The 13,013-nt window shown below is 49.1% G+C and overlaps 1 protein-coding gene across 1 annotated transcript in view; it reads left to right on the top strand.

Annotated features, from left to right (window-relative positions):
* The window catches only part of CDH3 (cadherin 3), a 46,420-nt gene extending 37,778 nt beyond the window's left edge, over positions 1-8,642 (top strand). The window contains exons 13-16 of the mRNA XM_072731628.1: positions 2,459-2,665; positions 4,990-5,120; positions 5,514-5,660; positions 7,779-8,642. Coding sequence (XP_072587729.1) covers positions 2,459-2,665; positions 4,990-5,120; positions 5,514-5,660; positions 7,779-7,988 — 695 coding nt within the window. The 3' untranslated portion in view covers positions 7,989-8,642. The remainder of the gene's footprint in view (positions 1-2,458; positions 2,666-4,989; positions 5,121-5,513; positions 5,661-7,778) is intronic.
* The last annotated feature ends 4,371 nt before the right edge of the window (positions 8,643-13,013 follow it).

Genomic DNA, 13,013 nt, shown 5'->3' with positions numbered 1-13,013 from the left:
TATTTTTTTAACTTTTTGTATTTGAGAGAGCGAGCAAGCCAGAGAGCACAAGCAGGGGGAAGGGCAAAGGGAGAGGGAGAAGGAGGCTCCTGTCTGAGCAGGGAACTTGATTCAGGGCTTGATCCCAGGACCCAGGGATAATGACCCGAGAGCTAAAGGCAGACACTTAAGGTCTCAGCCACCCAGATGCCCCTGGTTCTTGTTTTTTTAATTTAGTTTTTCTATCTAACCATGTCCTTATTGTCAGGGGAGTTAATCCAAATTCTACTCCTGTGTGACCTCAGTCTGGTTACTTAGCCTCCCTAAGCTTCAATTTCTGCATTTATAAAATGAGGCTAATAGTGCCTCCTCTTAAAGTGTCAGTGAAGATAGAGTAGAGCCTTGTACCCAGTTAGTGTCCCCTTAGTTACCAGCACCACCATCATCACAGTCACCTGAGAAATCCTCCCTCCAGCATGGGGACATGATGGTGGTAGGGATGTTTTGATGAAGTACCCCACATTGACCTCCATGACTTTGGTGGACTAAATATTCAGCCTGCAGAGCTCCCTGTCTACCTTCCATTACTGTACAGGAACATAGCAAATTCTCCCTTCTGTTTTTTTTTTGCTAAGAGGAGCCCAATGTATATGCAGGATCTTTGAACAAAAAGTTGCTTAAAGTCCGTGCTGAAGGGACGGCTGGGTGGCTCAGCGGTTGAGCGTCTGCCTTTGTCTTAGGGCATGATCCTGGTCCCGGGATCGGGTCCCACATCTGGTTCCCTGTGAGGAGCCTGCTACTCTCTCTGCCTGTGTCTGTGCCTCTCTCTGTGTATCTCTCATGAATAAATTAAAAAAAAAAAAAAAATCCAGGGATCCCTGGGTGGCGCAGCGGTTTGGCGCCTGCCTTTGGCCCAGGGCGTGATCCTGGAGACCCGGGATCGAATCCCATATCGGGCTCCCGGTGCATGGAGCCTGCTTCTCCCTCTGCCTATGTCTCTGCCTCTCTCTCTCTCTCTGTGACTATCATAAATAAATTAAAAAAAAAAAAAAAATCCATGCTGAAATACACTGGCAACCCTGAGGGTGGGTGAGCTAGAAAGGTGGGGTGGTTTTTGGTTGCCCCAATGATTGGGGACACTCCTGGCATTTAATGACAAGAATCTGTAATGCTTGGGAGAGTCCTGCATGATGAGAAATCACACTGCACAGGCTAATAGCTCCTTCCGTGAGAAGTCTAAACTGAAGGCCTTTCTTCTGAGAGACCCCTGACCTTATATTTCTCACCCACAAACATAGCCCTCTTCCCCATTTTAGGATGGCCACACCTTGTGCAGCCTCACGGAGGCTTGGGCTTCTGCTTTGTGTCCAACCTGCCACTTGCCCAAAGCCTTTGAAGGCCAGTTAGCACCATGTCCACTGCAGCCTCGTAGCCAGCACCCCTGAACTTGTGTGCATCATGAATGCTGTGACAGCACAGTTTGGAAGCCTCTCTGATCTTCCTGACAATCCCAGTTATATCACCAAGTCCTGTGCATTTGGATTTGTTCATAATTGATGTTCTCAGGGTGCCTGGGTGGTGTAGTCAGTTGAGCATCCAACTCCAGGTTGTGTTCCTGGGGCCATGGGATCGGGCACTGTGTCAGGTTCTGCGGTCAGCGTGGAACCTGCTGGAGACCCTCACCCTCTGGCCCTCCCTCCTGCACTCACACATGCGCTCTCTCGTGCTCTCTCTCAAATAAATAAATCTTTAAAAAAAATTGATAATTTCATAGAAATACCAGTGTTTCAAATAATGAAGTTCCATCAGACCGTTGAGACATAAACATATTTACTATTACTGTAAATGCTGTAATAATAAATGGTAGTGAACTTTCAAATAGGAAAACAAGTGGTCAGTTACTGTGAATATGTAAAGAATGGGGTTAGTTATCTCCAGGAACGATATATTTCAATGTGTTCTTTTTGAGAACAGTCAAGCAACTAAAGTTGCGGAGAACTCTTGCCCTGCCTGCCATGACTTTTTTAAAAACTTCATTATCTTAAAAATGCTGTGACTATTGATTTGATTTTAAGAAAATAAAATGATGGGGCAACCCAGGTGGCTCAGCGGTTAGCGCCGCCTTTGGCCCAAGGCATGATCCTGGGGTCCCAGGATTGAGTCCCACGTCGGGCTCCCTGCATGGAGCCTGCTTCTCCCTCTGCCTATGTCTGCTTCTCTCTCTGTGTCTCTCATGAATAAATAAATAAAATCTGGAAAAAAAAAAAGAAAATGATGAATTTATTTTGTTATCCCAATAATCCTTTCCATGATAGTGAACTTGGCTTTGGCCAAACATTAATCTTTAACACTTGGCGTAAGTGTGCTTTTGGGGCATTTCTCACTAATTGCCCAGATGGAGAGGCAGTCTCCTTAACTCCAACAGGATATGCTCAGTTCCACTGTGGCCTCCCAGGTAAATGTCGTCTGTCTGCTCCAGGAAACACAGTTGCCTTGTCCCTGAAGAAGTTCCTGAAGCAAGACACATATGATGTGCACCTTTCCCTGGCTGACCATGGCAACAAGGAACAGCTGACAGTAATCAAAGCCACCCTGTGTGACTGCCACGGCCACGTGGAGACCTGCCCCCACCGCTGGAAGTGGGGCTTCCTCCTCCCGCTCCTGGGGGCTGTCCTGGCTCTGCTGCGTGAGTACCAGTGCCCTCCCCCCCCCCCCCCCCCCGTAAGGATGGGGTAGTTAGAAGATCCAATTCTACCCTGACCTGCTGGGATGGAGGCATCCCCAACATCACCCATCAGTTCCTGGTACTCGTAGTTCCTGAGTGTCATTCAGGTGATGGATGTTTATGGAGCTTCTGGTATGTGCCAGGCTTTGGGGATACAGTGGTGAACCAACAGACTCAGCCCTGCTGTCATGTCATCTAGAGGCTGGAGCAGTAATTCTGAAAGTGTGGTCTCCAGACCAACAAACAGCATCAGCAGGATCAGGAACTTGTTAGAAAGGCCAGTTCTCAGGCCCACTCCTGACCCACTGATTCAGAAACTTAGGGGTAAGACCCAGAAATCTGTGTTTTAAGAAGCCCTCCAGGGTTCTGATTCATGCTAGAGTTTGAGAGTCCTTGGTCTAGTGGGCAGAAGTGTTTAGTTACAAACCGAGTTCTTTTTTCTAAAGATAGAACCTGTCACATTTACTTTTTTCCACTCTCTGAATTGGTCCTTACACAGAAACACGTTTAATCAAATATGAATTCGGGACACCTGGGTGGCTCAGCGGTTGAGCATCTGCCTTCGGCCTAGGGTGGGATCCTCGAATCCCAGGATCAAGTCCCACGTCGGGCTCCTGCATGGAGCCTGCTTCTCCCTCTGCCTGTGTCTCTGCCTCTCTCTCTCTGTGTCTCTCATGAATAAATAAATAAAATCTTTAAAAAAAAAAAAAAAAGGAAAGAGGTGAGGAAGCAAATCATGCAGATATCTCAGGAACAGCAAGTACAAAGGCCCTGAGGCAGCACTGTGCTTGGTGTGCAGAAGTGACAAATGGCTGGAGTGGAAAAAACAAAAGGGACAAAAGTAGGAAATGAAGTCAGAGAGGTGATGGCTGTGGTGGGGCATCATGTTGGGCCTTGTAGGCTATTGCAAGGATCTGGATGAAATGAGAAGTCATCAGAGGGTTTAGAGCAAACCAGTGATGTGATCGGACTTGATTTTTTATATGATTCCTACTAAACAGACTGGTAAGGGTGGAGACAGGGAGACTGTTAAGGAGCTATTGCCATAATCTAGGGATAAGATGGTGAGAGATGGTCATATTTCAAGGCAGAATCAGTTCGGGTTCATATTTGGTATGAGGAAAAGAACCATCAATGTTTCTAAGACCTGAACAAGTAGAAACTGGAGTTTCCATTAACCAGTTTGGAAAAGATGATGGGAAGAGAATTGCCAGGCAGTCCGAATGGAGATACCAGTAGGCAGATATATAAGCTTTGTTGCAGGTGAAAAGTCCAGTTCACCTCCTCCCTTTCCCCCAGATTCAATGGGGAGGAAAGGAGGAGAAAAAGATTGCAGCAAAGCCTCCATAGGCTGTGCATTCTGAGAACCCGTAGACTCCCCAAGAAGGCTAGGTCTGTTTTCTCTGGCCAGTGATAGACATCAGTTCTGTAAACAGGCCAAAAAAGTGGTAAAGGTAAATAGTGGTTGTATTCTCTCCTACTGAACAGCCACAGAGAGAGCCCTGGAGTCCCTTCTTTATATGGGATTAACTGAAGGTGGTTCTGGCATTAGGGAGAACAGCCAAGCATCAGTTGTCCACTACCCCCATGTCCAAAAAGGCTGTCAGCCTTTCAAACCATAGCACTAAAGGCCAGTCCTCTTGAAATACCAAAACCGTATTTTACCTGTATTCAAATTACTACACCTTATCAGACTTGCAAGGTCTTGCTTTCCACTGAAAGTCTGTGGTTAATTTAGGTGTCACTTGGGGACTGAAAAAGCAGACGTTGAAAAGTAACATCTGCCAGGAGATTCCCATCCCCCAGAGAATTTCCTTGAGGACCTTTATCACCGATGAGAGAAGACTGGCAATAAATGATACAGAATTGCTGGGGGGAACGAAGTCAGGTTGCTGCTAGGAGAAGGCGATAGTAGGCCGAGGCATGAATGGGGAGAGTGTGTGTGTGTGTGTGTGTGCGCGCACGCGTGCGCGCGCAGTGTTCCAGGTGAGGAAAGCCCAGATGAAGATCCTGAAGCAGGGTGGATTTGAGGGACTCCAAGGAGGCCAGTGTGACTAACCCCATGCAGGCATGTGCATATGTGTGTGGAGACAGGCAGAGGCCAATCCCATACACTTGGATAAGGATTAGGGGTTTTCCTAGGTGCAGGGGAGCCATTGAAAGTATTTTAAGCCCTGGCTACTGAGTAGGGGCATCTAAACTTGGGTGAGGCTCTGAAGGCTTGGGGGTACTGGCCAGCTGTGTGTGTGTGAAGGGTGAACATTTACCCTCCCTGACTCTTCCAGTCCTCCTGCTGGTGCTCCTCTTGTTGGTGAGGAGGAAGAGGAAGGTGAAGGAGCCCCTTCTGCTCCCGGAAGACGATACCCGTGACAATGTTTTCTACTACGGCGAAGAGGGAGGTGGTGAGGAGGACCAGGTAAGATATAGGGAGGTCTAGGGGTCGAGAGATGGGTGCCCCAAGGCCACTGGTGGAGATGGCTGAGTCAACCAACTAACCACATCAGCTACTTTGACCAGACTCTGGCCTAACATGTCAATTTTCATGTAGGATTGACTACCAACTCTCCTTTTCTGAGAGGATATCTGGTCCAGTGCTATAGTCCCTTTGATCCCAGCCAAGATGGCCTTGAGGCTATGCTTGATTTCTGAGGAAGGGCTGTGGAGACAAGGGCTTTTGGAAATGTCTGGCAAAGATTGTCTTCTAAGACCTACCCGTGAACCAGAAACCCATGTGGCAGGGGAGTGGGCTGAAACCTAAACTGTGGGGGGCTGCCTTCTCAGTCCCATGCTCTACTTCACCTCCATGAAGGACTATGACATCACCCAACTCCACCGGGGTCTGGAGGCCCGGCCTGAGGTGGTTCTCCGCAACGATGTGGCACCAACCTTCATCCCCACACCCATGTACCGTCCACGTCCAGCCAACCCAGATGAGATTGGAAACTTCATCATCGAGGTGAGGCCTAGGGGGCCAGCCTGGCACAGCCCTTTATTCAAGCACCAGAAGCATGGGATAAAGAGCAAGGGCTTGGAGTCTGGGCATGGGAGGGAGTCTGGGCTCCTTCCACCAGCTGTATGACTTCTGGCATATTTGAGTTACTTCTGGGTTTCTGTTCTCTCCTCCATAAAATCCTAAAGGGCAGAATGGTTAGCAATATGTTAGGAATAATTTATTCATTTATTCAACAAATAGAACAATTGTTAGAAAAATGTGCAGCCAGACTAAGTTTGAATTTTTAAAGGTCCCAGATGACCCCAACGCGGAGCAGAGTTGGGGTCCCTCTATTATAGATTGCCTCTTTTTTTTTTTTAATTTGAGAAAGATCATGAGCTGGGGTGGGGTGGGGGTGGCGCGGGGTTGGCAGAGGAAGGAGAAGCAGATCCCCCACTGAGCACACAGCCCTATGAGGCCTCATCCCAGGACCTCAAAATCATGACCTGAAGTCGGATGCTTAACCGACTGAGCCACCCGGGCGCCCTGTTATGTGTTACTTTTAGGATTGCATCAGTAAGCACCTGGAGCTGCAGTTCCCAAACATTGGAATCTCCTGTGGAACTTTAAAAATTACTGATGTCTATGACTCCCTGCAGAGATTGTAATTTAACTGATCAGGATGTGGCCAGGACTTCGGAATTTTTAAAAAATTCCCTAGTAGGGATCCCTGGGTGGCTCAGCAGTTTAGTGCCTGCCTTCAGCCCAGGGCGTGATCCTAGAGTTCCAGGATCAAGTTCCACATCGGGCTCCCTGCGTGGAGCCTGCTTCTCCCTCTGCCTGTGTCTCTGCCCCTCTCTCTCTCTCTCTCTCTCTCTCTCTGTCTCTCATGAATAATTAATTAATTAATTAATTAAATATTCCCAAGTAATTTAAGTCTAGGAACCAGTGGCCTGGCATGTAGCATTTATTAGGTAATGATAGTGATTTTTTAAGATTTTATTTATTTCTTCATAAGACACACAGAGAGAGGCAGAGACATAGGCAGAGACACAGGCAGAGGGAGAAGCAGGCTCTTCGAGGGGAGCCTGATGCGGGACTCGATCCTAGGATCCCAGGATTACAACCTGAGCCAAAGGCAGATGCTCAACCACTGAGCCACCCAGGCGTCCTGATGACAGTGATTATTGATAATAGCTGAGTGTTTCCAGTGTTTTTAACTCCGATCACATGTTTGATTTATCTGAGAGATTTTGAAAAATAGCAATGCCTGGAATCCAGGGATTCATTTGTTTTTTTAAGCTCTGATTTTTTTTTTTTTTTTTCCAAACCTCTCCAAGCTTAAATATTCAGCCAGGGTTGTGAGAACAACTGAACTAGGTATATAGCAGGTATATGATAGGAGCCTATCACAGGCTGGTATCTCATTAGCAATAAATGGAGATTTTCTTTTCTCTTTTTTCTTAAGACCCAACATGGGCCTTGAACACAGACCCCGAGATCAAGAGTCGTATGCTCTACAGACTGAGCCAGCCAGACGCCCCATAAATGGAGGTTCTTAATACAAGGAAGGATAGACTGATGGAATTTTTTTTAATAGATTTCATTTATCTATTCATGAGAGACAGACAGAGAGAGAGAGAGAGAGAGAGAGAGAGAGAGAGAGGCAGAGACACAGGCAGAGGGAGAAGCAGGCCTCATGCAGGGAGCCCGATGTGGGACTCGATCCCAGGTCTCCAGGATCACGCCCTGGGCCGAAGGCAGGCGCTAAACCACTGAGCCACCTGAGCTGCCCAGTCTCCCATTTTAAAGACAAGACCAAAACAACACATAGAGGTTAAGGCGTTTGCCCAGCTTCACAAACCTAGGGTGTGAAGCCCAAGCTCTGACTCCAGCTGTCTGATTTCAGAGTCCCTGCTCTTGCCCCCTGGCCCGGTGCACAGAGCCCTTACCGTACGCTGGGCTCGGGGCTCAGTGGTTTTGTGTGTAGTTTCATCTCACCTTTCAAAACTCTAATGGAGGGAAGAGGTATCTTCACAGATGAGGAAACGCAGGCTCAGCAGGGCGAACTCCCTCGCCCGAGCTCTCGCAGCTGCTGAGCGTCTGAGCGCTGCTCCTAACCACCCGCTCTTGTCACCGCAGAACCTGAAGGCGGCCAACACGGACCCCACGGCCCCGCCCTATGACTCCCTCTTGGTGTTTGATTACGAGGGGAGCGGCTCCGACGCTGCCTCCCTGAGCTCCCTCACCTCCTCGGCCTCTGACCAGGACCAAGACTATGACTATCTGAACGAGTGGGGCAGCCGCTTCAAGAAGCTGGCGGACATGTACGGGGGTGGCCAGGATGACTAGGCAGGACCAGGGGCTAACGGTCAGCTGCGGCGGCATCTCCAAGGAGCCTGAGTCCTCCCCTCAGCCGGGGACTTGGGAGCTTGTCAAGAAGTGGCCTTAGCGACTTGGAGAGAGGCCCTCAAATCTCACATTAAGGGTTGGTTTCTAAGCCTTTCAGAATGGAGGCACATGGGCGCTTTGATTTCACCTCTGGAAACCTCTCCGCCTGGGCCAGGCTTGCCTCCAAGGCCAAATTTCTGGGAGTCTGTCACCTGCCATAAAAAGCCCGGACCGACTCTGACCACCCCATGCCCCCCAGTGATGATGTTCTCTCTGGAATGGACCTTTCTCCTTCTCCTTAGAATGAGACCTCTTATTGCAACCTGGATTTTTTTTTTTTTTAATGCTGTCTTCAAAACATTAGAGGCGGGTCCTCAGCCGTCCCCTGGATTGCTCAGAAACCCAGGCCTGAGCTGCTCGGCTCACACGCCTTCATGCATTTCTCTCTCCTCTCCGGACAACAGGCCTCCTATCAGAATGAATTCCTGCGTTTTTATACTAAGCGCGACTATGTTGTCCTTTATTTTTTATTTTCCCTGTTGAGTGCTGTAGATAAAGAGTGATGACAATTGTGTAAATGTACTATGACTTTTTTTATTAAAGGAATTTTTCCCAGAGGTGTGTGGGGAGTGAACTACTTTTTTATCGTAGTTTTATTGCAGAGACACAGGCAGAGGGAGAAGCAGGCTCCATGCAGGGAGCCCAACGTGGGACTTGATCCCGGGTCTCCATCATCAGGCCCTGAGCCAAAGGCACCCCTGAGCCACCTGGGCTGCCCCAAGGGAATACTTTTTAACTCTGCTGCCTTCACCCGGCTTCTTCTCGATGGTAGAGGAAACTCAGGAGTCATATGCTTGCCCAGGTGGGCCTGATGACGGTAAACCTACCCTCCTCTCTACAAATTTGTTTTTTTTTAAACGTAATCTCTACACTCAATGTGGTGCTCAGACTCACAACCCTGACTTCGAGTCAGGCTCTTCCAACTGAGCCAGCCAGTGCCCCTCTCTCTGCAAATTCTGAGCTCCCCTTCTGTGTGGGAGAACCATTAACCCTCTTCTCCCTGGGCTGAGCCCCACCAGAGCTACCGGCACCGTCTTTTCTGGAACAGTGGCTGCTCTTGCATAGTGCAGCATGGAAAGATTTCCTCTTCCATGTGGTAGGCTCTATATGGAAAGGCAGGGAGGGGTCTGATTCTGCTCTTCCTGGCAAGTTAAATTTAACCTCTACTTGCCTCACATTTTTCATTATGAAATGGGGAGTTTTTATGGAGATCAAATGACTTAATATCTGGCACACTCTAAGTTCTATTTGTGTTCACTGGTAACAGCTACCACTTATTTAATACTTTCTAGGGCCAAATAACTTTAATTGATTTCCTTCAAACAAATCCTCACAACCACTCTCGGAGGGGATTTTCCTCCTTTAAAGAATGGCCTCATTGTATTTCTTTTTTTAAGTGACACCTGATCATCATCAAAATCAAGCCAGACAGAAAATGAGAGAAGTCACCCAGGATGTCCGTGAAATTGGAACGGTCCTAACAACACGCAGACGCAGGGATGAGGATGAAGAGACAGCAGGGAAAGAACAATAATTCCATGTGTGCCTTTGTTAAAATGAAGTGGAACATTTTCTTTGCAATGAACCAAGAGAAAAGAATGTGAAGTGAAGCCAAAGGGTTTGCTGAACTTGAAATAAAAGTCTTCTTCCCGCAAGAGTGACTAACACTCTAAAGCATTGCTATTCCAATGCAGCTCCTAGCCGGGCAGCATCAGCATTAGCGGCCGAATCAGAGAGTCTGCAGGTGGGACCCTGAAATGTGCTTTCATAGGCCTCCAGGCAGTTCTAACACACTGTCAAGTTTGGGACCAAAGCTCTGAAGGAGGAGGCAGAGGGTGTCCTGAAATCAAAGGGGAACTAAGTTGGGTGAGAAACCCTTCCCACCTCTCCGTGGTCCACAGCACTCCACAGCACCTTAGCCTGCAGGTCAAGGCCATCTCCCGCCTCACCCTCCAGCTGCAGCTTCTGGCTCCCAGGGCCTCTGATTTCCCTCCACCAGAGTCCTGCTGCTCTTGCCGATAAGGTGAGAGGATTAGGTGTCTCAGCCAGCAAACACCTGCTGCCTCTTATCTTCAACTCCTCTCTAAAAAGCCTGAATAAAGCCTGAAACCCTATCTTCAGCCAAGACTAATAATAAAACCAAACAGCCCCTTGTGCAGGCTGGCCTTCCTCCCCTGAGATTTTTGGAGGGCATTGAGGAGGAAAAGTGGCCTCTTCCAGCCAAGCCTGGGCTCTGTGGAGGGATCTAGATTCCCCTGGCAATGGAACGAGGCACCAAACTCTGAGTGATTTGGGGGGAAAAAAATCTGGGCTCTGTGATGGGGATGGATGTTACTCTGGGCCTGCTTCTCCTCTGCAAAATGGGGTTTTAGGACTGTGGTCTTTAGGACCTATAATAAGTCAGCACATGGTCAAGTTACCCATGCTAACCACTCCAGAGTTTAGCCCCCATAAATAACCAGTGTGGCTGGCCATACCAGGGGGGACTGGGTGAATGAGTTTATATACCTGGAATGTTAATCTTTGATATTTTGTGGTGTGAAAATTTGGTATGCATCCTTCCGATCTATACACATACACGTTTCACATACACGTTGCAGTATACATTTCATAACAAGGCCTCGGAGGCTGCCTCACCGTCTGCGACATACCCAGTTGGGATGTGTTAGCATTTGTTTAATAAGCTCACCACCATCCATGGACATTGAGGATTCTAATCTTTTGACCTTAACCATGTTGAAAAAAAAATGGGAAAAAAAAAAAAAACCATGTTGAAATAAAACTCCCTGGAGCATCCAGCTCTGCAAATGCTTCAAAGCCTGTCCTCCAATGACCAGGGATGGGTGAGAGGGGTCCTCATGGCCTTGTTTGGGATCAAGGCTGCCCATTTCCAAGTGGAGGGGTCAGTCAAGCTGACAGCTTCCTGCTGGAAGGACCCCTCATGCTCATTCTGTTAAGTGACACCCCCCCCCCAGACTTAACAGCCAAAGTCACAGATCCCTAGTCCAATTAAAAAAAGAAATTGGGGATCCCTGGGTGGCTCAGTGGTTTGGTGCCTCTTTCGGCCCAGGGTGCGATCCTGGAGACCCGGGATCGAGTCCCGCATCGGGCTCCTGGCATGAAGCCTGCTTCTCCCTCTGCCTGTGTCTCTGCCTCTCTCTCTCTCTCTATGTCTATCATGAATAAATAAATAAAATCTTTAAAAAAAAAAAAAAGAAATTGTGAGGGACCCTGGCTGGCTCAGTCATTGGGGCTTAAGACTCTTGATCTTGGGATCATGAGTTTGAGCCCATGTTTGGCATATCGATCACTAAAAGAAATAAACTTAAAAATTTTTATATCAAATTGCTGGAAGAAGGGGTCAGGTGGCCGAGAGACCTGGCTCTTTGGCTTCCTCTTCTTAGTGTTTCTCCTTAAGCCCCAAACCACAGCACTTTGAAAATTGCCCTCAATTCACCCCTGTTGTTTTTCAGATGGGAAGATAGTTTGCAAAGCAGGCACTCCCCAACATCCCCTCAGCAGGGCTGAGATGGGCAGAGCCCGAGCCTCCCTTCACACATTTTCCCTTGCTGCTGAGCTGAGCTGGGGGGCTGCAGATAGGACCCACTTCCCCGGGTGAACTTTGTCTAGGTCCTTGGGGAGCCTGAGGGAAACGACTGTCCTCCTTGGAAGGTGGGCAAGTAACTGAGGTCTCAATGCACAACCTCTTGTGCTTAACCCTAGGCCCACACAGGGACGACGCAAGATCCAGGCAGGGAAATGCTGAGGGATGGCCAGTCAGGAGGGGTCCTGAGGTCGGCTGGCCTGCCACTAAACGTTTGGGTGGGGACAGTCACTAAGGAAAGTCCCTTTTACAGTCCGTACCTCATATGTCCAGTTCCAAACTCACTGGGGAACTCCACAGAGCCAACTCCTTTTTAGCTAAAGGTAGAGCTACTTTCCACCAAGAAGGCATTGGTTCAGGGCACAGGTTCAAGTCCTACACTTGCAGTGTATGATCACCTTAACTCACTTAACCTTTCTGTGCCTCACTTTTCTCATCTGCAAAATGGAGGAGTAAATGAGTTAATATGTTTTTTAAAGATTTTATTTATTTATTCATGAGAGACAGAGAGAGGCAGAGGGAGAAGCAGTCTCCCCGGGGAGGAGCCTGGTGCCCCTCCATCCCAGGACCGCGGGATCCCCCAAACCGAAGGCCGACCCTCAACCTCTGAGCCACCCAGGTGCCCCAAGTTTAATATGTGCAGAGTGTTGAGCGAGAGTGCCTGGGGTGCGGAGCTGCCGAAGTGCGCTCTGCTGCCTGATGGCTGCGGGCTGGGCCGAGACCGCCCCTGGGTCTCCGCTGCTCGCGCTGCCTGCGGGAAGCGACTCCCGGGACTTCCCCAGGCGCCCGGCAGAGGGCGCTACCGGCCGGCGGGCGGGGGGGGCGGTGCGCGGGGGTGAGGGCCTGCAGGCGTGGCAGCCGCCCGGTGGCTCGGGAGCAAACTTTGGTGCTTCCCCTTTTACTTTTTTTTTTTTTTTTAAGATTATTTATTTATTCGTGAGGGACACAGAGAGAGAGGCAGAGACACTGGCAGAGGGAGAAGCAGGCTCCATGCGGGGAGCCCGACATGGGACTCGATCCCAGGTCTCCAGGATCACGCCCTGGGCCGAAGGCAGGCGCTCCACCGATGGGCCACCCAGGGATCCCGATGCTTCCCCTTTTAAAAGGAAATTGAAAAAAAATTAAAAATAAAAATAAAAGGAAATTGAGGGCACCTGGGGGCGGGGGGCTCAGCGGTGGAGCCGCTGCCTTTGGCTCAGGCCCTGATCCCCGGGTCCTGGGATCGAATCCAGCATCCGGCTCGTGGAGGGGGAACCTACTTCACCCTCTGCCTGTGTCTCTGCCTCTCTATGTCTCTCATGAGTAAAGAAATACAATCCTTA

The sequence above is a fragment of the Vulpes vulpes genome, chromosome 12, assembly GCF_048418805.1.
Source record: "Vulpes vulpes isolate BD-2025 chromosome 12, VulVul3, whole genome shotgun sequence".
Taxonomy (NCBI): Eukaryota; Metazoa; Chordata; class Mammalia; order Carnivora; family Canidae; genus Vulpes; species Vulpes vulpes.
Note: the sequence above shows the minus strand (reverse complement) of the source record. Positions and strands in the feature narration are given on the sequence as shown.